Genomic DNA, 25,993 nt, shown 5'->3' on the forward strand with positions numbered 1-25,993 from the left:
GCCGCCGCCCGCCCCACCCGGGGCCCTTTTCTTTTTATTTCGTTTATTTCCAACCAGCAGCGGCTCTCTCCCGCCTCTCCCTCCCTCCCCAGAAAGGAGGAACGGTGCGAAGCGCGCCACCGGAGACAGGCAGCGCGGCGGACAGCCACGGCCAGGGCGCTGCCTTGCAACGGCCGCGGGCGCCAAAATTGAAGCGTCGGTTAGTGGCGGTTGGTGCTGCCTGTGAGGAGCGGGGCCGGACGGGGCGCTGGGGTCTGTTTCCAGTTATTTCTTCGCCTGAGGTATTAATAACTAGCCTTTATTTTCCTTGGTCCGAGGTCCGAAGTAGGCTTCTGTGTAAAAAATTCGCTTTGTTTTCTTTGCCACAGCCGTGTTCTCCTCCCGTTTCCGTTGGCGTTCAGCTGTGCCTGACAAAAAACGCGAATTTTTAAGTTCTTTTTTTAAATTTATTGTATATTTTTTTTCTCTCAAAAGAGGTATTTACAACCAAGAGTCGTTTCTCCGTATCCCTGGGAGGAGTACCCGGCCCGGTCGCTTGGGAAGATGCGCATCAAGTCGATCATACTCGACGGGTTCAAGTCCTACGCGCAGAGGACAGAGATCAATGGCTTCGACCCGCTGTTCAACGCCATCACCGGCCTGAACGGCAGCGGCAAGTCGAACATCTTGGACTCCATCTGCTTCGTGCTGGGCATCACCAACCTGACGCAGGTAAGGAGGATTGAACAGGCCTCTCTTCCGTCAGCAGCATTTCGTTATCACCTTTTGGGTGGTCTCTGGCGGAAGACGCGGAGTGGTGCCTCTGTCCGAAAAGATATCACTTTGGAGGCAGCAGCCTGAGGCTGACTAAAGGCAAAACTTGCTTATTTGCATTAAATCTCTGCGCTTCTCGATCGCATTCCCAAAATTTGACCAGCTGTTTCATCAGAAGAAGCAAAAAGCCGTTTTCTCACAGTGGTTGCCATTTAAAAGAAAATACGTATGTTTGTATTAAACACATATTACGTAAACATTGTGTGTGCTGAGATCAAACTGAGTCTTTGTTCTCATGTGATGTTGTTTTCCCCTCTGTAATTCTAGGCCAATTGAATAGACCTCCAAGGAACGCTTTCTGTTTCACTTTCTTCTGAACTGCGTAGGGAATAAATATTTTTAAAATACAGACACTAGTGATGAACTAGTCATCTAGCTTTTTATTCTTCTAAACAGACATCCTGTTTTCGTCAGGAAACTCATGCAGAAACAGCTAGGTAACTCACTATAATTTGAATGCTCTGCCTGTGGTTTTACACGTTATGAAATTCTTCACATTTAAACACTTTGAAGCTCATTCAAATTTTTTAAAAAATTATTCCATGTGTTTAGGTGCGAGCTGCCAACTTGCAGGATCTTGTTTATAAAAATGGGCAAGCAGGAGTTAGTAAAGCAACTGTGTCCATTATCTTTGACAATACTGACAAGAAACGGAGCCCACTGGGATTTGAAAGCTGTGATGAGATCACCATCACCAGGCAGGTGAGTTCTTAATGTATGTATTTGTGTAGGAATCTGCATACATTTTTACCATACTCAATAGAGTGACTCTTAAAGGGGAAAAAAAACTTAAATTTTAAACTTCTTGAGCTTTTGTAAATGAGGCAATGTTTCCACAGTGTGATTAGTAACAGACTGTAGAAGCGGAACCAGTGTACTAGATTAAAATTTTAAATTACTTGGGAAATAAGTTTAGCGTAATTAAATACAGTGTATCAATAATGTTTTCTATATAATTAAATGTAGTATATCAATAATGTTTTCTACAGAGTTGCACAGAAACGTAATAGCAGTGGTATTATGCTCCTAAAACAAGTTCTGATTTTCTATTTTATGGCTTTCTTCTTAATTTCTGACCTGTGGGTTGAATTTTGTCTCCAAGAGCACAGGAACCTTTATAAGAAAACCTGCAGAGTTTGGAAGTTGTCTTGTAAACCCAGAACAAAAATGTTGCCCTCTGTGACTGATTATTTTATGTTAGCACTAAAAAGACATCTGAAATACCGATCAGATCTGTTTTGATGTTCCATATGTGTATGCAAGGCTATATAATATGGGACTTACTCAGATTTTTGATCCCTTTAAGTCATTAGCTTGTATTTCCACAATCAAGCTGCTTTTAAATCATATGAAGTTTCTTCTGCTCCTCTTTCTTGCCCAGGTTGTCATTGGAGGTAAAAATAAGTATCTCATCAATGGCTTGAATACTACCAACACTCGTGTACAGGACCTCTTCTGTTCTGTTGGACTCAATGTCAATAACCCTCACTTTCTCATCATGCAGGTATTGTGTGCATCTTTCTAAAATTCAGAAAGTATAGAAGTGTCATCAAATTTGTGGCAGGACAGGTAGTGGCAGCTGGCAGCTAAATACCACGCAGCCGTTCGCTCACCCTCCCCCCTCCCTCTCTGGGACGGGGGAGAGAAACGGAAAGTGAAGCCCGTGAGTTGAGACAAAGATAGTTTAATAAGACAGGAAAATAATAATAACAAAATAACAATAACAATAATAATAATAACAATAATAATAAAATGGTGATAATAGGGAAGTAATAATAATATGTACAAACAAGTGATGCACAATGCAATTGCTCACCACCCGCTGACCGATGCCCAGCCTAACCCCGAGCAGTCCGGCCCCCTCCCCCCGGCTAGCCACCCCTATATATTGTTTAGCATGACGTCAGATGGTATGGAATACCCCTTTGGCTAGTTTGGGTCACCTGTCCTGGGTCTGTCCCCTCCCAGCTCTTACTGCACCCCCAGCCTGCCTGTTGGCAGGACAGAGCAAAAGGCTGAGGTGTCTTTGGCTTGGTATAAGCACTGCTCTGCAGCAATTAAAACATCGGGGTGTTATCAGCACTCTTCTCATCCTAAGCCAAAACACAGCATTCCACCAGCTACTAGGAAGAAAATTAATTCTGTTCTAACTGAAACCAGGACAAGCTTAAACAAGTCAAATATCTATTATGTAGCTAAGGTTTCCAGCAGAAACATAACTTTCAGCTCTTACTCTTTCTTCTCATATGCCTTATTGCAGGGTTTTTGTAAAAACATATACCAATTTTGTGTTCCTTTTTATCTCTTTATCAGATAAGTTTTTCCCTTAGTATTGCATTAAAAAAAAAAACGCTTTTTTCCTGTTTGGTAAATTCTATGTTAATCAATATTTTGTATGAAGTTGATATACCAGTTGAGAAAAGAAAAGTCGATCAAGTGAAAAGACCCTTACAAATTTTAATACAAGGACTAAATAAACCTTTGAAATATTTGCACAGAATAATAAAACATAATAGGCTTTACTGTTTCAAATTGTTATAAATGAAGATACAACTCAATCTGAATTTAGTAACATTTATAAAAGGCAAGTAAACAGCGCTGAGTGCTCAGGGAGTCTACACTCTACCAACACGCACACACAAACATCGAACTTTCTAACTATACAGAACATTGCTTTTACATACTAAACCCAAGTACACCTACACGGATGCACAATCAGAAAAAGTATCAATTGAAACATAAATATGGCAAAGCTTTAAAAGGCAAGTGTTTAACAAACAATCCTTGAAGGCTATTAATGTCCATGACTGGGGGAGCATAGTTGGAGTTGGTAATCCTGGTCGAAGTGCTCCCACATCTTCCATGACTTCATTCATTTTTCTCAGATCATATAACAATCTCCATTTTCCATTCCTTTCTTGATTACACACACCGGAGAATTCCAGGGCTAGTCGTGGGAACAATATATCTCACTTTAAGTTGTTCATCAACTGGGCCTTCGGGCCTTATGTATCCTCTTCAAAGGGAAAGATTTCAGTCTCCTTTTCAAGGCCAATAGGGCCTGGGTCAAAAGGCATGTCCAGGTCACCAGGGGGCTTAACAGCAAAGGCCTTCGAAGGCTGTAGCAGTGGAGGGGCCGATGGTGTAGCAGGAATACTGGTGAACGAACCTGCAGTTCCCTCACTATCTGGCAAACCACACGTTTCTGATTTGTGGCCCTACATGACTCTTTAGGGCCTCAGAGACTGTTCACCAGGTGCCAAGCAATCTCACTGCAACCTTGTCATTTTTTGTAGCAGAGTCTCACACCCTGACCTCAATTTGGTCCCACGTTTCAGGATCATAAACTGATTGTTAATAAAGGGAATAAGCTGTAAGGTTACCAGGACAGTCTTTGTTCCTAAGGATGTATGATTCCCCATAATGCGCAACTGCTGACCAGTGCGGGTCCGCTTCTCAGCTGGAGCTTCTTCCCAGCTCCGGTGCGCCCATTTGCAGCGACTTTCTGGACGAGCTTCTCGGAGCTGTTTGCTGAGTTTGGCCAAAGCCATCTTCATGAGGCGATCAGTGTGCCTGTTCCCATCCTGGTCCTTGTTCTGCTAGCCTGTCCCTATTCATTTCTTTTTTCTACTGATTTATTGATGACGTAACTTCATTGTATCATGTTGTCTTTTTTTTTGTCTTTATCTTGAGGACAGGCTCCCTTCTTATACCCTTCACCCCACAGCAGTCCTTTTCAAACAACTTGTCATTGGTCAAACAACTTTGCACAGCAGCCAGCAACCCCCCAGCAATTTCCATGCCTTAAGGGCGAGAGAACAAGCAACCTGAGACTGGCATGGCATGGCGTGTCTCCTGAATCACCCTTCTTTATTCCCTCTAAACTCTTTACATTCCCAATGACCTCATTGTTAAGATGTTATCACCAACCACAGGGCTTTCAAACCCCATGGCCACACTCCCCCATCTCCCCCTTCTTTATTAACATCAACCATCTTCTTGACATGAATTTTTATTCCACGTATCACAAAATAGAATTGTCCCAATTTCCTGTTTACTTAATTATTCATTTATTTTTAAAAAGTCAGTATCGCACCCATTCTACTCCCCCTTGTCAGATACGAGCTAAGCGACCAAACAGCCAACCTACAATTAAGAAGTTATTTAAGATTTGCAAAGTGATTGTATAAAACTAGATTATCCTTACAGGGAAAAAAAAAAAAAAGTGTTTAAGCTTGCAGTATAGCATATAAAATTAATGTGTGACTTTTTATTTTATTTTTTAGTATAGCATGGTAAATAGTCATCATTTTTGATTTATCTTTCTTTAACCAGGGACGAATTACCAAAGTCCTAAATATGAAGCCACCAGAGGTAAGAAAACTGTGGGATTTTTTTTTTCTGGAATTTTACTGGTTTATTTTGAATGACAAGAATCAGTATTTTGGGTGGAAAATAACAACAACAACAAAAAGTAGGGATATATGATGTTCAACTCAGTTCTGAGTCGTTTGACGTTATACAAAGAAGTAACATCAGAATTTTGATGTTTTATTTTAGATTTTGTCAATGGTTGAAGAAGCAGCTGGTACTAGGATGTATGAATGCAAGAAAATGGCTGTCCAGAAAACCATAGAGAAGAAGGAAGCCAAACTGAAAGAAATTCAAACGGTACTATATGTTGGAAAGTGTACTTTCTTTTAGTTGTTCTAGATACTGAGTAACTAGTGCAGCGTGGTTTTTTTAACTTGCACAATATTTCATTTCTGTGTGTGAAACTAGCCATTAACACTCAGAGTTTTACAAATCCAAATACAGATGTTCTGGTTTGTGTTTCAGGTCTTAAATGAAGAGATCACTCCAAGTTTAGAGAAACTGAAAGAGGTAAGTAATAATTAGAAGAGTGGCAGAGGCCTTTAAAGTACTGAATACTTTCAGCAGCTCTGAACTAGTGTGTGGTAGCTAAGACTTAACATGTTTTCAGGCTTTGTAGAATCTTTTAGGAGATATAAATTTTATCTTCTGTCCAAATGCAGACAATGTTATGTGCAGTACTTGCAAGACATCCTGAAGAGAAATGTAAGGAGAAAGAACTAAACAAGAGAAGTAATAAAAATAGCAGTTAAATTTCTATTTTTAGTTGTTAAAAATGCTGTGTCAAGTGGAGTTCCTGCTATGGAATCAGCTACAAGTGTATTTTTATCTAGGATTTTCTTAAGCAGATTTGCAACGTACAATACCGAATATTTCTTAACATGGAGGATCCTTCCTCTTATCAACATATATCAGTAATGTTAGAAATACTTAGAAGTTTTCTATAACAGTCCTACTTAATAATATTTTTCCACTAAATTTTAGTGTTTTTTCTTCTAATTGGTATCTTTTCTTTTCAGCAACGAATGTTCTATCTAGAGTACCAAAACGTAGTGCGAGAAATAGAGCATTTCAGCCGCCTCTGCATAGCCTATCAGTATGTTCTGGCTGAAGAGACAAAAGTATGCACTGTTGATACATTAAAGGAAGCACAGACAAAGATTGGAAAGATTCAAGAATCATTGGCTGAGAATGAGAAGAGGGCAAAGGAACTTCAGAAAGAAATAGCAGAGTTGGAAGAGGAAAGGAATAAGGTGAGATGTGCTTGTCTGAAAGTATTAATAGAAGGAATTATATGAGCAGGAAATTATTTTTCCAGATAATATACCCTTTGATTTTTATCTTCCTGTGGCACTTTGTTTAGCTCATACACTGCTCATTATCATTCACAGCCACTGTCTAAATGATGTCCGTTTAAGATTTTCATGTCTGAAAGGCTTCATTACCAATTGCTGTAAATTAGTAACTGAAAAAGATAAGGTTTTCCGCTTGTTTCCATTGTGCATTCAATGGTAAACTTTGCCAGCATTTTTTTTTTCCACTTTTTGTTAGCATCTCAAAAGAAACACATTTCAAACAGGAAACACGTTCAAGTCACTAGTGACCTCAGTTATGGGGGCAGCAAAATTGGTTAGATCCAGGGTAGAGCCCACAGGGTGTTTGGATGCCTAAATGCAGCTTTTGTACAGGGGCAGTATCCCATCATAACTAGTGTTGAGCTCTAGTGGCTTCAAATCAGTTTGTATTTCTGAGGGAATACAGGTTCTAGCCTGTTTGCATTGGAGTATGTCTGCTTCATTCATCTTCTATGCATGCATATCTGTGAACAGGTGAAATATTACAGATACTGTATCATTACATTACATTTCTGTTGTTTCTGATTGTAGGAAATTGGTGATGCATTCCAGTCACTGGAAGCTACTCTTTCAGAACTTCAAAGACTTGATGCTAAAGCAAGAAGTGCTCTTGATCTCCTGAAGGAGAACTTAAAAAGTGAAGAGAGTAAGCACAAAGAACTGGTAAAATGCATGCAGGAGGTAAGACCTTATACATAATTTTATTTTTAAGCGCTAGAGTAGTTCAGATTGAGAGGACAGCACTATTTTCTTACCTCTCCAAAGCTGATTGGCAAGAATGTCACCAGGAAGGCAGAAACAAGTAAGGGCATTATTTGATTTACATGGCACAGGTAGTAGGCTCCTATTAAAAACAGATGTGATGATGAAGAAAGTGAAGCTCTCTATTGTTGGCAACTTTCTTTTAATCTCAGGAGGGTATTCCAATTCTTTCAAAAAATATTCTCCACTCTGGAGGCCTGGTATTCTTAAAATTAAAAGAAAAAAAAATGTTTCATATTCTTGACATCTAATTCTATTTTCATGAAAGAGGAACACTCAAAGAATAAATACTTTAGGGATGGCTATTTTTTTTGTTTTTTGCTAGTTCTTGTGCATTTGTCATCGGTTCCTGACTTTTCATCTTTCTGTAGATTTTCAGTGCACTCATAGGGCAACTACACATTTGAAATATGCAAAGACGGATTGCAAAACCAGAAAACCTGACAAAAGGTTACAGAAATTTAGTTGGTGAAAGTACTTGTAGCTATGCATCTGAACAACATGTAAATGTGTATTTGAAGTTAATGGGACTTAGGTTCTCTGGTCCTTTTTTTTGTTTGTTTTTGTTTGCTAAAGGATTCTAAAGCATTCATGTCAAAGCAGAAAGAATTAAAGAAGATACAGGAAGAACTAAATGCTTTACAGGAAGAAAGTAAAAAAGACACAGATGCTTTAGCTGCAGCCCAACAGAATTTCAATGCTGTGCATGCTGGCATGTCTAAGAATGGTGACGGTGAAGAAGCTACTCTTGCAGACCAGATGATGACTTGCAAAAATGAAATTAGCAAAGCTGTAACAGAGGCTAAACAGGTAAGAGTCAAAGCTCTGCTAACACACTCTTGGAACATCTATGAAAAAGATTTGTAGAATATCTGTGCAAGATATTTTGTAGGTTGGCGTAAGCATTAAGGTAACTTTGATTTAAACAGGTTATTTAGAAAGTAATAATCTTGTGCTGATTTAGGGAAAAGCTACAACATGGCCATGAGGAAGTACAGAAACTGGCATTTGAGACATAAAGCAGGACTCAGATGACTAATAGTATTGAAAAGGAAGAAATTAAGACAGCTACCTATGATATATGCTTACACTGTAGGAATTAAATTATTTCTATATTAAAACTAGTAGAATCAAAATAAATGACTGTGAGTGGATAGTTCAGAAACAACTCCTCAGTTTTCACCTTAGTTACATTGTGTGCCAGCAACACAGCTGAAACAGATGCCACATCTTTTGTCTTAAGATAGCAAACTTCTGCTGTTGTGGTTCTTATGAGGGATATAAATTTTCTGAGTTAAATGTGCACCTTCCTTGTCTCATTTAAGAAAAAATTCTTTCAGGAAAAAATAATACGGGTGTCTTTCCGCCACATAATTTTACCTTTTTTCTTCCCTTTCTTGAACACTCTTCATGTGCTAATATATATTACTGTATCCAAACACTTGGAATAGAATAACTCAGTCAGGAGGAACCTTGAGAGATCATATAGTCCAACTACCCTGACCACTTCAGGGCTACCAAAAGTTAAAGCATGTTACTGAGGACAATGTCCCAGTGCCTCCGTGGTGGTTTTTTTCTCAGCTCCAGAGGCTGAGAACCTGTGTCCCTCTCCCAATTTGTCAATTACCATTTCTCTAGAGAGGGATCCAAACTGCTTGGCTCCATTGCCTTCTAATTGTTGGCTATTGGCCCTGGCATTGAAGCAGCCAGGTGAGGATGTGTTCACCTGAGTGTTGACCGTAATCCTTTCGTATTTCTCACAATTCACTCAGGGATCAGGATCGAGTGGTTTCTGATTCCTTTATGATTTTCATCTCTTCTTCCTGCTGTTTTTGTGATGGCTCTGCTTTAGAGGTGCCTGCCTTTTCTCCTTCTCCCTCCTTCTCCCTCCTTCTCAGGAGAGGCTTCTTCCCTTACTAAACAAGCTGACTTCTGTTTCCATTGTTTTGACTTGACGATGGAGGCGACTGATACCATAGTTGGTTGGTCCTCTGGGTCAGCCACAGCATGTGTTACCTGGTCATCAGACTCAGAGACTTCTTCCCTCTCTTCAAGCTGCTGGATGATATTAAACAGTGTTTGATAGGAGTAAGCCAGGACCCAGCACAATGCTGCAAGCTGTCGTTCTCCAGCATTATCAGGTCCAGGACATACGACTCTCAAACATTCTGTCAGGTTTTTAGGATTTAGCACTTGCTCAGGGGTGAAGTTCAAAACTATTGGAGCAGACACCCGTGACAGGTACCTGCCTATATCCTCCCACACACCTTGCCATTCGCCACAAGACTGTTTCGAGACAGATTCCCGGGTAAGCTTTCTAAACAATCAACTAACCTTAGAGAGAAGAGGAAACCCATTATTCTGAATTTGAAATAGCAATACATGGGTTACACAAAGATATTCAAAATACTTCCAAACTGTTGTAATTAGCCCACTGTGAAAGAAGGAGGAGGTACTCACTCCTGACATTATTCATAAACTGACATCCAGATGAGGAAAGGAAGGCAGTGTAGTTCTGAATATTCTCTAAAAGTTAGTTTCCATAAGACCCAAATAATAACAGTGCAGAGCCTGAATTAAACTCAAGGCCAGTGCTTGGCAGCGCAGCGAATTCAAAAAAATAATGAGCACAGATTGTAGCACATCCTCGGATCGGATATAGAGGAGAAAGGAGAACATGGCACGGATGGCATGACATATGATTGAACAAGCCACTAATAACAGGACACTGAGCATGGTGACTAGCAAATAAGTGTGTTAGTTGTAAGCGTTTTAATCAATTCTGTTGTTATCTCAACCCTTTGAGCCCCACGTTGGGCACCAAAAAGGACTGCAGTGATTTTACCGTGCTAGGCAGCTAAACACCACAACCGCTCTCTCACTCCCCCTCCTTAGATGAGGAGGGGAAGAAGTAAAGTAAAGAACAACTCACAGGTTGAGATAAGGATAATTTAATTAAAGGGAAAAAATAATTATTATTATCATTATTATTTTTATTATTAAGGAAAGATTATTATTAACTAAACAATTTAAAGGGAAAAAAAAGGAAAGGGGGAAAGGAAAAAAAGAAAAACAAACAAAACAAATGAAGGCTATGTGGAAGTGCAGAGGAAAGAAATTACTCTCTACTTCCCGGAAATGAGCGATGATTGACCACATCTTTGAAGCAGGGCCTCAATGCATGTAGCCTGGTGTTCGGGAGGAGGACCGAAGTTTTCTCAACGAGATCCCACCCCTCCGAAATTCTTCCTGTCTCCACCTTTTATTGCTGAGTGTGACACCACATGGTATGGAATATCCCTTTGGTTGGTTTAGGTCAGCTGCCCTGGTGATGTTTCTCTTCTCGCTTTTTTGCCCACCCCCTAGGAGGGTTAGAGAGAATCCCGATGCTGTGCCACTGCTGCTCAGCAGCAGACACAACACTGATGTAATACCACTGCTGTTCCAGCTACAAGTGCAGAGCACAGCACTGTATGGGCTGCTGCAGGGAAAGCTAACATCCCAGCCAGACCCAGTACAGCCTCTTAAACACTGACAGGCCTGGGGCACCAACCACCTCTAGGAAAGCGTGTTCCACTGTCTGACCACCCTCATGGTAAAAGAAATTTCTGCTAATATCTCATCAGAACCTCCCCTGGTGCAGCTTTGTGCTGGTCCTATGCATACTGTCATCAGTTAGCAAGGAGGAAAGACCAGGACCTCCCCTCCTAAAAAAGCTGCAGTTGCACTGTGGCCAAGAGAGCCACTGTGGCCTAACATCACCTGTCCCGCAAGGCACTCACTATTCTAAAATAATGGAGCTAGGAGGGCACCTTTCCTATTTGGCTCACTCTGTAGTTGTGACAGGAAGTTATCTTCGATATGTTTTAGGAATTGCTGAGGCTTGCTTGTCATGTCAGTATGCTATTTCCAGTTTATGTTAGGGAAGTTGAAATTGCCCATAAGGACAAGGACCTCCATCTTGCCTGCCCTGCCTGTCCCTCCTGAACAGCCAGTTGCCCTCCACCCCCACCACTCCAGTTGTGGGCCTTCCTAATGTTTTCTATAACTCTCACTAATGCCAATGGTATCACAGCTCTGGGAGACGACTGAAGCTTCCAGTTTGTCCTGTTTGTTCCTCACACTGCATGCATTGCTATTTGGGCATTCCAGGTGTCCTCCTGAACCCACAGAGCTCTGTGGAGCAGCACAGATTCTCACATTATCCCTGCCACCCTCAAGACAGTGCCACACCATCCCTTGGCATAACGCCAGTGTTCCTAACGGTATCTCTCTCCCCAGCTGACAATGCTTTAAAGAGGTCTTTTCCAACCTAGAGGATTCTGTGAATTTAAGCGATGTCGTTGGCTGGGGAGGCTGACAGGGCAGCTGGTGAGCAGAGCAGGCAGGCCGAGCAGGCCGCCTGCTGGCTTGAGTCTATTCCCCTTCCTGCATGAACTGCAACATAGACTTTTTTGTCCCTGTTTGCAGTCCTACTTGTCCGTGGTGCTCCCCAGGAATGGGTTTATATACGTATTCATGCTGTTTTAAACTGGCCATGGGGTTGGCTAGCAGCACTAACTCTTGCCTTGCCCTCTCATGACGCCGGTTGCCTGCTGGCCAGTGTCTTCATACACATGGCTTAAGAGGGTCACAGCCCAAAAACCCACTCAGATACATGATTTGTGCTTTTATTTACAAATCACCAGTACCCTTAATTTTAAAGGCCGGGGCTGCTATTTGCCATTGTTACAAACAGTGGGATTTTTTTTAAGGAAATTAAGGGAGGACTGAGATAGTACTAATGTCCTAAATGCGTACTCAAAGATTCTCCTTAGAGATCTGTTGGTTCCATACTTTCTTATTCCTTATAGGCCCAAATGAAGTTAAAATATACACAGCAGGAATTAAAGACAAAACAAGCGGAAGTTAAAAAGATGGATGGGAGCTACAAAAAAGACCAAGAAGCCTTTGAAGCTGTCAAAAAAACAAAAGAAAAACTAGAGAATCAAATGGAAAAACTAAGCTACGAAGGTTTGTATAGACTTCTGGTGAATTGTTTGGGGGGAATCTGGGAAGACATATAGAAGGAACAGAAAAAAATAGGTATACTGCTTTCATGTGCAACGCAACTTGTCTGGTCAAAGCTCAACAGCTCTTCCCTTCCACAGAAAGTAGTTTGAATTAACTTAATTTGATATACTGTAAGACAACACTTTTAAAGCTTGAGCTTTAAGCTTGAATTTAGAAGGAAAAAAATGACCCATCTCCCTGTTTCTTTCCGTTTTTTTCCTACATAAAATTTGTCTTATTGTTTCTTATTCCAGATAACAATTGTCATGAAAGATATGCAAAAGTATAAATTGATATTGCTGAATCAATTTCAATTCACGTTCACAGAAGGACATGGGACTTTTTGCTCTTTGCATGTTTAATCTTGTTAAAGTGCTAATTTGTTTAAGATGGAAATTTAAAAATAATTGTAGAGGTTATCTATTCTCTACTTACATAAATACCTGTATAAGCAGTGCAGCATACCGATTTTTAAGCTACTCGATTTCTGTGCTCTGAATGTGTCTTGTGTTCAACTCTTCAGATGCAAAGCAAGGAGACCTTTTAGAAAAAAAGAAGCAATTGACTCAAGACATCGCTCAGCTGAGACAGTTATATGACAGCTTAGTAGCAAAGTTTCCTCACCTACATTTTGAATACAAGTAAGATCTCAGTGTTATCCTGAAACACATTTAAAAGTGGGTTTTGGTGCATTTTATGTATGGTCTTGAGAGAATTATCAATTCCTTAACTGTTGTCTTTCTTTTACTGTCAGTGAATTATGATTATCTTATCTGATGCAAATGGAGGGATGAGTAAAGTCAGGAAATGTTAGCTGAATTAATGAGCAGCAGGGGAAGGGATGCAGTCATTCTTAAAATACAGGCTTATCAAAATCATTTAAATGTAAAAGTTTACTGACATGGTGTTTGTAAGCCGGAAGTCAAGGTCCGTAGCTGAAACTACAGTATCCAACAGTCTGTACAATTAATTACCATTAATTTTTAGAGTTCCCTTTGAGGACTGTGAATAAACTTGCTCTGTGGAAGTCAATGTTGTGTCTGTCTCCACCAATCAAATATAATTATCCCCACATTTATTTGCTTATGTAAAAATCACTCAGAACATATTCCTATAGCTGTGCTAATAATAATAGGACCCAGAGTAAAATCTACAAATCATACCAAAATCAGGAAGGACATTCTTCTATTGCCTTTGTAACTGACTTGTTGTTGGGAAGTCTCTCGCTGTAAAGTAGTTAGTTTAACCTTTTGCTGCTTATTTTCTATGATTTTTCATTCTTACTAAACAGTGCAAACTATGGTGTAAGAAATAGTTTTTAATATAGTTTTTAAAGATATGGGGGAGAAAACAGAACATGTGGTTATCGTAACTGTTTGTTTGTTTTTAAGACATCCAGAAAAGAATTGGGATCCAAGCCTTGTGAAGGGCCTTGTTGTAACTCTTTTCACCCTGAAAGATGCAGCCACATCAAAAGCCCTAGAAGTGGTGGGTGGAGGGAAACTCTATCACATTGTTGTGGATACAGAGGTACGTGTATTACTTTAATACAAAGCTCTGAATACTGAGATTAGGTCATGGGATTCAGGGTTAGCAAGCATGGGCATAATGACTGTATGCTTAAGAGGTGGTTTGGACCCGTGTGCATGTTCAGATTAATTCAAAAGGGTAATGCGTAGTTACTGTCAACAATGTAATCGAAATGCAATGCCATACTATCTTAATTTTCAAATCACTTAGATATTTAGGTATGTTCTGACATGTAACTCTTCTCATTCATTCTAGGCTACTGGCCAGAAGCTTTTAGAAAAGGGTCAGCTAAAGCATCGATACACCATCATTCCACTAAACAAAATTTCAGCCAAGTGTATTGCACACGAAATTGTCAATCTGGCCAAAAGCTTGGTATGTAAATAAATAAACTTGTGTGCTGCCTTTTTTTTTTTTTTTTTTTTAATTTCTTGCTAAAAATATAAGCCTTGTAATAGCCATACTAAAAAGAATTTCTACAGGGTTTGAGGGTATCTTATTTTTTTTTTTTCCTTTTGTATAGTTTGAACTATGCAGTGTTTAAACTGGTTTTAATTGTCTTTTAACTGAAATTATGTTTTAAAATGTAATGATGTTTTGGAAAGTATTTTTATCAAGAGAAGACAAATGGAATTTGAAAATTCTTATATCTTAAGGCATGCTAATTACATTTCATTTTATTTATAGGTCAAACATTTTGATGATGTGCATTTAGCCATTTCTTTGATCGGGTATGATTGTGAACTACAGAAGGCAATGGAATATGTCTTTGGAACAACGCTGGTCTGTAAAGGCTTGGATAATGCTAAGAAAGTGACTTTTGACAAAAGGATATTGAAAAGAAGTGTTACGCTTGAAGGAGATGTATTTGATCCCCAGGGCACCCTTAGTGGAGGCAATTACCGTTTTTTCCATATAATATTGTATTCTTATTGATTTCTTTATTGCTCTGCATAAGTTTTTGCAAAAATGAATAGAGATGTTTTTTGTTTTAGGCTCCTGCTGGTAATAATGCTTTTTGAGCAAAGATTTGGTGGTCATACACTTAAGTAGAAGTATTAAACTAGGAAAAAAATGGCAAACTATTTGTATAACTTGCTTTTTATTTTAAATACTATGTATTATAAATCTGTTTTTAGCTATTGAAATCTCTTGGAAGAAAGTTAAAGAAATGCTATGAATTCAAGCACTTTTTGAGGTAATTCATAATTAATTTGAGGTGATTTCATAAATGACATTTAAAGTTGCTTGATTTCACAAAATTCGTTTGCAGTCTCTCCCTGTTGAGAGCTGTTGTAATTTCAGTCCACCTGTTTTTCTGTTCTGTAACGAGAACAAAGCATAACCCAGCATAATAGTCACCATCTAGAATTCACCACTTGCCAGGGCTGAATCTAATTCCAATTAGATTAACTTTGTGTTTTCTTCACCAAATAGGTGCAGGTACACACACTGTACCAATATTGTCAAAAGTTCAAGAAAAGAGAGAAGCTGAAGTCAGTCTCAAAGAAAAGACGTCTGAACTTGCCGCTATAGAGAAAGAGCTGGCGAGCTTACATAATGTTTCTGAAAAGTAAGGTTTGCCCTATAAAATGGTCTGTTATTTGTCTTATGTGGCTATGAATAAATCTTAAAAAAAAAAAAAATGTTTTTTGGAGGGGATAGGGCCTGTTGCGAATTTAATATGCAGAAAAGAATGATTCCCACCCCCTTTCCCTGCATAATTTAATTTGTAAGTATAGCAGTCAAAAGGCAAATGTAGTTTTGGAGAACTCTTTCAAGAAAACATTATTTGGTGTAATGCAGAAGAAAAAGAAAACATAACAATTTGGCATACAATAATATTTATTTGAGATCACCTGAAATTTTCTGGAGTTGTCATGAAATGCACTCAAGAATGGTTTCAGTCGTATTTTGTAACACACATCCAGAATTGCAGTTTGTGATAGTTCTTAGTGTTCTCCAAAGGAAGTATAGAAGTACTAAAGGGAAATGATTCTTTGAGTTATACTGCTATAAGGATTTAAGTTAAATAATTTTAACTATATTTGAATTTTGAGCTACTTAATTACTGGAGATGTTTTTAAAAGATGGAGTATAAAAATACATATTTAGTCAGTTCTATAAAAATCCCATAAGAAAGTAGTGTTATGCGATATGCTATCTACCAGCTTGATTTATTTTTCAGGTTGTTTTAAGTCATAACAAGTTCTGGAAATATGACCAAAATAAGGAATGAGTTTTGCATTTAGATACTTTTTTTTCTTTGCTGATTCTATGTAGCACCTGTGATACAACTGGCTGGAAAAACATGAGCTCTGAATTGTTTCCAAACTCCATGTGTTGCATTTGTTTGTTTTTAATGTACCTTATCAGGGCTACACAACAATGAATGACATGTATAATAATTTACCTACAAACTTCAAAATTACTTAAAAAGATATTTATACTTACATGTTTGTTTATCTTTATAAAGATATACTGGTCTTCTGTAAATGTAATTTTATTTGTATTATAGTCATTGTACCTCTCATTGGAAAGGGGAAGTACAGAAGTATTTATTTCAACTTCAAAGCTGAGGTGCTGGGTACCCCTCCTTTTAGCAGCATATCATGTCTGTCTTCAAAGGTACCAGCAACTGAAGCAGGAGTGGGAGATGAAGTCTGAAGAAGCAGAGCTACTGAAAATGAAGCTGCAGCAAAATGCTTATCACAAGCAAGAGGAAGAGCTGCTTGCTCTGAAAAAAACCATTGGTGAGACAAATATGTTTTTAATCTTGTAACTGAGAACTAATTGCAGAGAATGAGATGGTTTGGCTGCTTAAGTAGCAGAATCTTTGCTTAAGGGAAAAAAACAGCTTTGAAAATTAGCTTTATACTTTTGGAGTATACAGAGATACAGAATCACAGCTGACAAGCATAGGTGGGACTGGGACAAGGTTTCTTCAGATAAGCTTTGTTGTAAAGCTTGCATCCTTATTAGGGGTTTTATATTCTTTAAAATAGAAAGAAAAATGACTTTGCAGAGACATTTTTAATGGATTTGATTCCATAGCTGAGTAATTTTGTGGCTTTTTTTCCAAACCCTCTGTTTCCATACACATTTAAGGTTAGCAAAATAAACAGTTTGAATGACAGGAAAGCAGTGGAAAGAAGTACTGTTGATATTTCTAAGGAAAAATGTAAAAGGAATCAAGTAAAGACAAAAATGGACAGAAATGAGAACGTGGACATAGTACACTATGGATGAGGTAACTTGTTGAGTAGCTGTTTAATAACTTGCTTTTACAACAGATTTGGCATAGATTTGCCCCTGTTTTCTTTAACAAATGGTTTTCTGTTTGGTGTCTTAAAGGAATCACTGAAATAGCTGACTTCAGTAACTAGCAAATGTACGACTTTTTTTTCTAGTAGAGGCAAAGATAAATTTATTTCTATTGAAGGCTAGGGTTTAAGCTTAACGATAAGAACACTGTTCAGTCTTAGTGCTACATTTCTTGATTCAGCGGAGTGTGAAGAGACATTAAGGAAAACTGAAGAGAGTCAAAAGAAAGCAGAAGAAAAATACAAGGTATTGGAGAATAAAATGAAAAATGCAGAAGCAGAACGTGAAAAAGAACTAAAGAATGTCCAGCAGAAGTTAGATGACAGCAAGAAGAAGGCTGATGATTCAAGCAAAAAAACAAAAGAAAAGCAGCAGGTAAAACTTACTTTTGTTATCATAAAATCATTTATGGTGAAAGAGTTGTTGGCAGCCCAAAGGTTGTTGGTAATTTTCTCAATATCAGAAGAGGTTCCAGTACTCAGAAACTTTGATTCTCCTAAAATTTTAATCCTGCCAGCTTCAAAACTCTGTAGTCACTAACATGTAGAAATTGCTGATGCTTCTTTTGCAACATTGTTCCCTTGCTGAAGAGCAATTGTTCTATTATCTTCTACCTCATTTAATACATCAAACTGAATGTTAATTCCTTCCACTTAAGTAGACCTTAATATATCTGAAAACATCTGTCTAGGAAGTTGATGCATTACTTCTGGAACTTGAAGAGCTAAAACGTGAAGAGGCCAACTTTAAGCAACAAATTGAGGCTGCAGAGAAAACAATCAAATCCTACCAGGAGAAAGTTACCGCGATGGAAGCTGAGGCATCCAAGTCCAAGGTAAAAGTGAATACCGAATCTCATTATCAGTTTTCAAGTTACTGGAGATATGATCCCCTAAAGCTTAAATTGTATGGTGTATTTTTTTGTTGTTTGGATTTTCTTGCTCATTTATGTTTAATAAACTCATTTATGTTTAGCCTACGTAGTTATTTTTTTGGCTCTATTGCCATGTGTTAATTTTTTCCTCTACTTTGCTGTGTCCTTCTTTTCTAACAACTGTTTAACATCTCCTTTTGTAAGAAGTTAATAAATAGCTGTCTGAATTTCTTTTCAGGAATCTGTAGAGAAAGCCCAGAAGGAGCTGGCCAAGCAGAAAGAAGTCATTGCAGTACAGAATAAAAAGATTGAAGCCAAATCTGCAGAGGCGGTAAAATACAGAGAACAAACTAATGAATTGCAGCTTAATGTTAAAACGTTAGAGCACAACATGAGCAAGTATCAACAAGAGGCTGCTGATGCCACTACCAAGGTAAGGTATTTCAGAACCATACTTTTCTTTGCATCTAGTGACCAAGAGTGGTTATTTTCCTTGCCACGTGAAAAGGAAATAGCCTTGTCGTATTTGCAGCTCTTAATGTGAAAAGTTTTGTCGCAAGGAGAAGAAACTAAAAATTGTAGCATAGCTTACCAGTATGGATTCATAGAAACTAGATCACAGAGAAGGTGGCCAATGAAAAGACTATTCTGATCTTAGGAACAAATTGTGTAACCAGTTAAAGAAATTGATCCAAATACTCAGTGACTATGGCTTAGTCCAGATACAGAAAATAAAACATGTTCCAAGTGACATATGAAGAGCATATGTGAAAGCACCTCAAAAATCTTGGTTTGTCTTAGAAATTACATGAGGCATGGTAAAGCTATCCTATGTTGTGTTGGGTAGAACAATTGATGTTTTGGAGTAATTTTAGACTGGTGGTGGTTTTTCTTGTTTGTTTGTTTTGTTTTTGTTTTAATTCAGAATTTAAAAAAAAAAAAAAGCCTCAACACGGTATCTTGTCTACAGGTAAACAAAATGTTGAAGGAGTATGAGTGGATAGCTTCCGAGAAACATCTTTTTGGTCAGCCAAACACATACTATGACTTTAAAGCCAACAATCCTAAAGATGTAAGTCAGAAGGTGCAGAGACTCCAGGCAAAAAAACAGCAGCTGGAGAAGAACGTGAACATGTCATATATGAACATGCTTTCTGATGCAGAAGAAAAGGTAAGCATTCTGTGTATTAACCTTTAAAGATTGGGCAGGTGGGTATATATATTTATATACATTTTTATATATTTATATATAAATATATTTTTAATAATATATATTTATATTTATTTATATGAAGCTTTATATTTTCATATACTATATTTCTGAATACACCAAAAATAAAGCTAGGTTTCATGAGTTAGCAGGGAACCTTAGTTAGATCTTTGATACACACTATATTTTTGAACTATTTGATAGTGCACCAGTAAGCCAGGTCATGGATTATCTTGATTCAGAATAGTCAAAAGAATAATTCGTCCACAACAGTCCATTCTAAGTTGCCATTAGGCAAGCTTGGGTGGTATCTCTTACAGCATCTGAGAAATCCATACTTCATCAAAGTCTGCAGATCAAAAACCTGCTCATCTTAAAGAAGATAGCTGAAAGATGTTCCAGAGTTGTCTTAAATTCACCTGTATCTTGAGGTTATTACAGTTTTGTCTCAAAACCATCCATTGACTCACTCACTGAACTTCTAATACTGTTTCTTGATTAGAATAGGTTTGTTTTTCCTATCTGCATACTTTTGCCTAGAAAGGCAAATGAATCATGATTAACTTGAAAACAAGGTGCAAATTTTTGACTAACATTGGTTTTCCCCTTTGCTGACTGTTGAAAATTCAAATGCTTTAATTTGTAAATAATATCCTAAAACCTAAGTCCCACATACAGCTAAATAAATGCTTTGGATTTCAATCTTGTGGATAATTGCTGTTTCACAGTTACAGTTTTTTTTTTGTGTGCTCAAATTCATTTTGTGCTAAAGTTCATTGAAATCAATCTTCTCGTTGCATAAGTACAATGACTTGATGAAGAGAAAAAGAATTGTAGAGAATGACAAGAAAAAAATTATTGCTACTATTGAAGAGCTTGACCAGAAGAAAAATGAAGCTTTACAGATTGCTTGGCGAAAGGTATGTCACTTGAAAAGCAGTCTTCACATTTTAGCATGTATTTTTTCTTCAGAATCAGATTCATCTTATTGTTTTTATTGTGTTTCTCTTGTGTGTTTCCTTGAAAAAAATCTTTCCAGAACTAATCTCCGTTGCCTAGTATTTAACTTACAAAGCAGCCACTTCCATTTCTCCTGCTTCATCTCACTTTTGAGGATAAAATAGGAATTCTCTGAAAATTGTGGAGGTACACTCAAAACTGCAAACTATTTACCATTCTCTTTTGGTGCTCACAAAAATAAAATGAAAGTTAAGCTACTTGCATCCTGAAGTCATTGCCTTTTACATAGACTGTATCTCTGAAATCTCTGAAATGGTTTGGGTTGGAAGGGACCTTAATAATCATCCAGCTCCAACCCCCCTGCCGTGGGCAGGGACCCCTCCCACCAGACCAGGTTGTTCAGGCACCTCCAGGGATGGGGCACCCACAGTTTAAAACCATTTCCCTGTGTCTTGTCACTACATTCTCTGATATATAGAGTCCCTCTCCAGCTTTCTTGTAGTACCCCTTTAGGTACTGAAAGGAATCACTCTTTAGGTGTTTGACCAGAATTAAAATAATTCTGGCTCTGTGGAACAGCCCCATACAAAGTGGTGCTGTGGACCCTGACTGGAAGGTAGAAACAGTTGATTTAGGTTTCTGTTGTGTAAGTACTCTGCTTTCTTGCTAGTCCTCTCATGTTATGAACTATTAAAAAAAAAAAAAAAGTGTAAATGTGTAAATTTTTCCTTTTCCCTTAGTACCTGTAAAACTATTGACACTTTTTTTTTTTTTTTTTTTGCTGTACCTGGAGAATTTGTACTTTTTGGCCTTTCAGAAAATTGGTTATACCTACTCAAATAACTTCATATGCTCACAAATTAACTATTGGCTTTAATTATTACTGCCCATGCTCAAGATACCACTGTACTTTTTTGTTGCAAAATCTTGTTTGACAAAAGGATGTGAATTTTATGTTTAAAAGCATCATGGGTAGTGGAACAAGTGTTTTCTCAGATGCTTTCCTTGCCCTGAGAGCTTTTTATTCTAGGCTTACAGTTGCATCCTACTCAATATGTGGACGTTTTTTAAGTAGTCCTGGAGGAAGTAGAGTGGTGAGGATGCCCACTTGTGCCTCTTATGAGGTGCTTACACTTTTAATAGTCTTTTAATCAGGATTTTAATTGACCCTTGATAAATCTGGTGTAAAAAAAAAAAAAAAAAAAAAAAAAAAGAAAAAAAGTAAATCTGAGGCAGGGCATAGCCATTTTCCTGGCTGACAGCACAAAAGTTCTCCAGTATATTTATTTGATGTTTATAAAATGCTCGGTCTAAGGTGTCCTACATACCTTCCTAGGTCTTGCTTCATTTTCAGTATAGCAGAAATAAAAGATGCTGTACTAATATTTTTTCACCATATCTTCTAAACTTAAGGCATGAGAATTCACTGCTAAGTTTTTGTAGCAGCTTGTGCTTTTGATTTAAAGCTTGTTCATACATCTTTCATGGTCTTCTAGGTGAACAAAGACTTTGATTCAATTTTCTCAATGCTTCTACCAGGAGCCAAAGCAATGTTAGCAGTCCATAAAACTGGAAAAGTCTTCAATGGTATGGAGTTCAAAGTTGCCTTAGGAAATACGTGGAAGGAAAACTTGGTAGAACTTAGTGGAGGCCAAAGGTTAGTAAATTTTGTGGGTGTTTTGAAATTTGTTTTATTCCATTGTAGTTGCGTATATAGTTGATATGTCTAGCCAATTAGAGTTTAGAACTAACATAAGAAATTAATCTTTTCCCTGGTCAAGTCAAGGGCTCTGTCTTTTTCCATCCTGGCTTCATATTCAAAATACTTTTAATTCAATTTAGTTCAAGAAGGAACCTGACTTAGAAGAATGCAGTGCTTGGCATGTAATAGCAACATTTTACTCCATGGAGAAGTGGACAAAACGACAAAAATGAAAATGAGTAATGGAAAAACTGCAGTAACTAGGTAATAGTGAGGTACAGTTGACACTAAGTACTCCAGTCTTTGAGTTGTAACCTCAAAAATCAGCATAGACAAGTTCTGCCCTGGATTCAAAGCGGTGTCATGGTGACCAAGTTTTCTTCTCCAGTGATCTGCTGGTGTGTAGGGCATGTGCTTCTTTGCAACTTCTGAGGAAAAACTGACCTAGTTAAAAAACAGAATTTAGGGAGAGGTGAAATAGAGGCACTTCTTGAAGGATAGAGAAAAAGCCAGAGCTTTTCAAGAACTGCAAGTTGAAAAACAGCACTGCAAAGCTCAGAATTGAGAATAGGTGAAGCAACAGCATGATCTTAAAAAAAAGGGACCCACAAAAATCATCAAGCCTAACTACCTTACCACTTCATGCTAACCAAACCAAAAGTCTGTTATTGAGGGCATTGTCCAACTGCCTCTTCAACACTGCCAGTCTTGGGGCATTTACCACCTCTTTTGGAAGCTTGCTGCAGCATCTGAGCACCCACAGGGTTGTTGTGGTTTAACCCTGGGCAGCTGATGAGCACCACACAGCATCTCACTCATTCTCCTCAGCTGGGATAGGGGAGAGAATCAGAAAGGTAAAAGCAGGAGAGCTTACTAGGTGAAACAAAGGCAGGTCGATGGGTAAAGCATCATATGAGCCTCGGTGAAGTAAATGTCAATGCCAGACATGTCAAAGGGCAATAAAAATGGTTTTTATAATTACAACAGTGAAAAAAGGAAGACTAGGGAAAATGTGGGCCCTCTCCACCAGGAAACAGTAGTCCTGATTACCTGGGTTATGGAGACAGGTACTCAAAGACTGTTTTTGCCTCAGTCCACCAGCAAGTGCTCTAGCCACACTGCCCAAGTCGCAGAAGGAAAAGGCAGAGACTGGGAGAGTGAAGAGCTGCTGGCTGTAGAAATCAGGTCTGAGCCATCTGAGGAACATGACCGTGCACAGATCCATGGGACCCGATGAGATAGGTGATAAGCCACTGTCCATCATATCTGAGAAGCTGTGCCAGTCCAGTGACGTTCCCACTGACTGGCAGAGGGGAAACACAACATGTTTAAAAAGGGAGAAAAGGAAGACCCAAGGAACTGCAGCCCAGTCAGTCTCACCACTGTGCCTGGCAGGATCACGGAGCAGATCCTCCTGGAACCTGGCAGGTGGAAAATAAGGAGGTGACTGGGGACAACCAGCACGGCCTCACTAAGGGCAGATGGGGCGAATCTGGCGGCATTCCACGCTGGGGTTACAGCATTGGTGGGTAGGGGAGGAGCAGCTGATGGCATCTGCCTGGGCTGTGCGAAACACTTGACACTGTCCCCCCTGATGTCCTTGCCTCTGAATTGGAGAGACATAGATGTGATGGACGGAGCACTCGGTGGTAAGGAATTGTCAGAATTGTTGCGATCCAAGCACTGTGGTCAAGGGCTCCGTGTCCAGATGGAGATCAGTGCCCAGTGGTGTTCCTCTGGGGTCGGTACTGGCACCAGAGCTGTTTAACATCTTTGCCTGTGACACGGAGACTGGCATCGAGGGCAGCTGCAGTGAGTTTGCTGATGACAGCGAGCCGTGTGGTGCGGCCAGCACGCAGGAGGGAAGGGCTGCCCTCCAGAGGGACCTGGGCAGGCCTGAGGTGGGGCTGTGCGAACCTCATGGAGTTCAACGAGGCCACGTGCAAGGTCCTGCAGCTGGGCCAGGGCAATCCCGAGCGCAGATACACTAAATGACCTTTAAGGTGTCTTCCAACTCAACTCACCTGCACACTTAGCATGCATTCAAGTCCTCATCCGGCTGATCTACAGGAACGTTGAAGAGAGCTGGCCGCAGACTGGAGCTCTGGGGAAACCCAGCTGTGAGGGGCTGCCCGCCTGGCGCAGCCCCATTTACAGAACCCTTTGAAAAGGCTGAAGCAGCTGCTAACTCCTCCAGCGCTGCAGGGTGAATCCCATCAAGCCCCGCGGACGTGGGGACATCGAGCCGATACAGCTGTGCCCTCCGGATTTTGGGGACCGCAGATGGAAAGTCGCTGCTTGCCCAGTCACAGTCCTCACAGTCAGGGGGCCAGGCAGGAGTTGTGGCAGAAACTGCTACTCTCTCTCCAGAACTTAAAGCATGAATCTGCTTCTGAGAGAGCATTTCATTACTACCAAACAATGGCTTCAATAAGTGAACGTCATCTCTCCAATGGGCATAAAACATTTCTTTCTTGTTCTCTGTGTTAGATCCCTGGTGGCCTTGTCCTTCATCTTAGCCATGCTTCTTTTCAAACCTGCCCCAATTTACATCTTGGATGAAGTGGATGCAGCACTTGATCTCTCTCATACCCAGAATATTGGACAGATGCTCAGTGCTCATTTCCGTCACTCTCAGGTATGACCGTGAAACTAGTTCATTCACTTTCTTATTTTCAGAAGCAGTCTGCTCCTACAAATTCTCAACTTTTTTTTTTTTTTTTTTTTTTTTTTTATTCCAGTGTTGTTTTTTTAATCACTAAGTCATTTTAGCTGGACGTGACCCTTACGATGTGGCAACTGAAACTTCTAAGCGTTACCTCTTCTAAGCATTACCTTCTAACATAAGCAATGGTTGCAGTGGCTAAAAAAAAGCAGGCAGTAATAGGGAGGAGTATCTGCGATATGATCAGTTTGAGGCATGACCCGTGTGTTTTTTTTTTTTTTTTTTGCTAGAGTTTTTTAACCTGAACTTAAAAGTATTTCATTTTTGGCCCTGTTAAAATAAGCCAGGCACTGGAAAGACTCTTTGGATCACTGTGGTCTACACTTGTAAAAATTACCTGTAGAATTGAAGAGATGCCTCAGACTGAGAAGTGGTATCTCTGTTTGGTGGTGGATACGACCTTTCTAAATTAGATAAAGAGGGGAGCATTTGTTACCAGTACTGTTAAATAATTTGAGTTATATCTTTAGCTTACAAAGGATCCTGCATTTTTACATGGCAACATTTTTCCGATGGTCACTGCACCAAGAAAGGTTGTGTTGCAGTGTGCTGGTACTGACACCACGGGCTGAAGAGACCAAGCACTGGGATTGACCACAGCCACAGCTCGTAGCTACAGCGTCTGACCTGTGGGTGTTTGTTAACGGGCCTTGCACATTCCGCTGGGCTTCAGTTATATCTAGATTTACTTTCTTAAGAATTAGTACTAAGACTTTATCCAAGTGAAGTAAAATATATATTTTTGGATGCATTTTCTAATCTTTTTTAAACTCTTTATTTGGATAGGAGTATTTATTTTAAGCTTTCTGTTTTGTTTTAGTTTATTGTGGTGTCCTTGAAGGATGGAATGTTTAACAATGCCAATGTCCTCTACAAGACCAAGTTTATTGATGGTGCATCCACAGTTGCAAGATACAGCCAGCTGCAGAACAAAAATAATGTATCTAAAAACAAAGCCAATAGGACTTAGAAAAAACAAAAGGTGAAGGAGGAAACTGAGTGACACATCAGCTGCAGTAATGGCTGCTCAGGCGTTGTGTGTCCCTGGTCTGCAGAAAGACCTAAAACAACTGCTTTCAACTTGCTAATTTCAACATTTTTAACCTTCGTACTCTAAAAAATGTATATTTTCAGCTTATAAGAATTTTAATCTATAGGACAACCACTGCATGCACTCTTAGCTCTAAGCTGCTTCTAATTCTTCTGCTATCCCATTGACAATTCTAGTCCTCACTCTTCAAGCATGTACACATAAATGCATGTAAGTAGGAGCTTGCTTTGTGAGCTGATGAGTGTTATAAATTAGACCACA

At 39.2% G+C, this 25,993-nt stretch overlaps 1 protein-coding gene across 1 annotated transcript; it reads left to right on the top strand.

Annotated features, from left to right (window-relative positions):
- Positions 1 to 543: 543 nt before the first annotated feature.
- SMC2 (structural maintenance of chromosomes 2) lies at positions 544 to 25,651 on the top strand (the record flags this gene model as incomplete). The annotated part of the gene is made up of 24 exons (XM_084305592.1): positions 544 to 711; positions 1,366 to 1,515; positions 2,195 to 2,317; positions 5,149 to 5,187; positions 5,374 to 5,484; positions 5,653 to 5,697; positions 6,207 to 6,440; positions 7,074 to 7,223; positions 7,881 to 8,114; positions 12,158 to 12,317; positions 12,880 to 12,997; positions 13,748 to 13,886; positions 14,142 to 14,261; positions 14,574 to 14,781; positions 15,324 to 15,459; positions 16,515 to 16,639; positions 17,392 to 17,585; positions 17,902 to 18,045; positions 18,323 to 18,517; positions 19,055 to 19,255; positions 20,098 to 20,214; positions 21,751 to 21,911; positions 24,447 to 24,594; positions 25,502 to 25,651. 24 exons carry the CDS (start codon positions 544 to 546, stop codon positions 25,649 to 25,651), a joined length of 3,570 nt encoding a protein of 1,189 aa, XP_084161718.1.
- Between the last annotated feature and the right edge of the window lie 342 nt (positions 25,652 to 25,993).

The sequence above is a fragment of the Netta rufina genome (assembly GCF_964035555.1).
Source record: "Netta rufina genome assembly, chromosome: Z".
Taxonomy (NCBI): domain Eukaryota; kingdom Metazoa; phylum Chordata; class Aves; order Anseriformes; family Anatidae; genus Netta; species Netta rufina.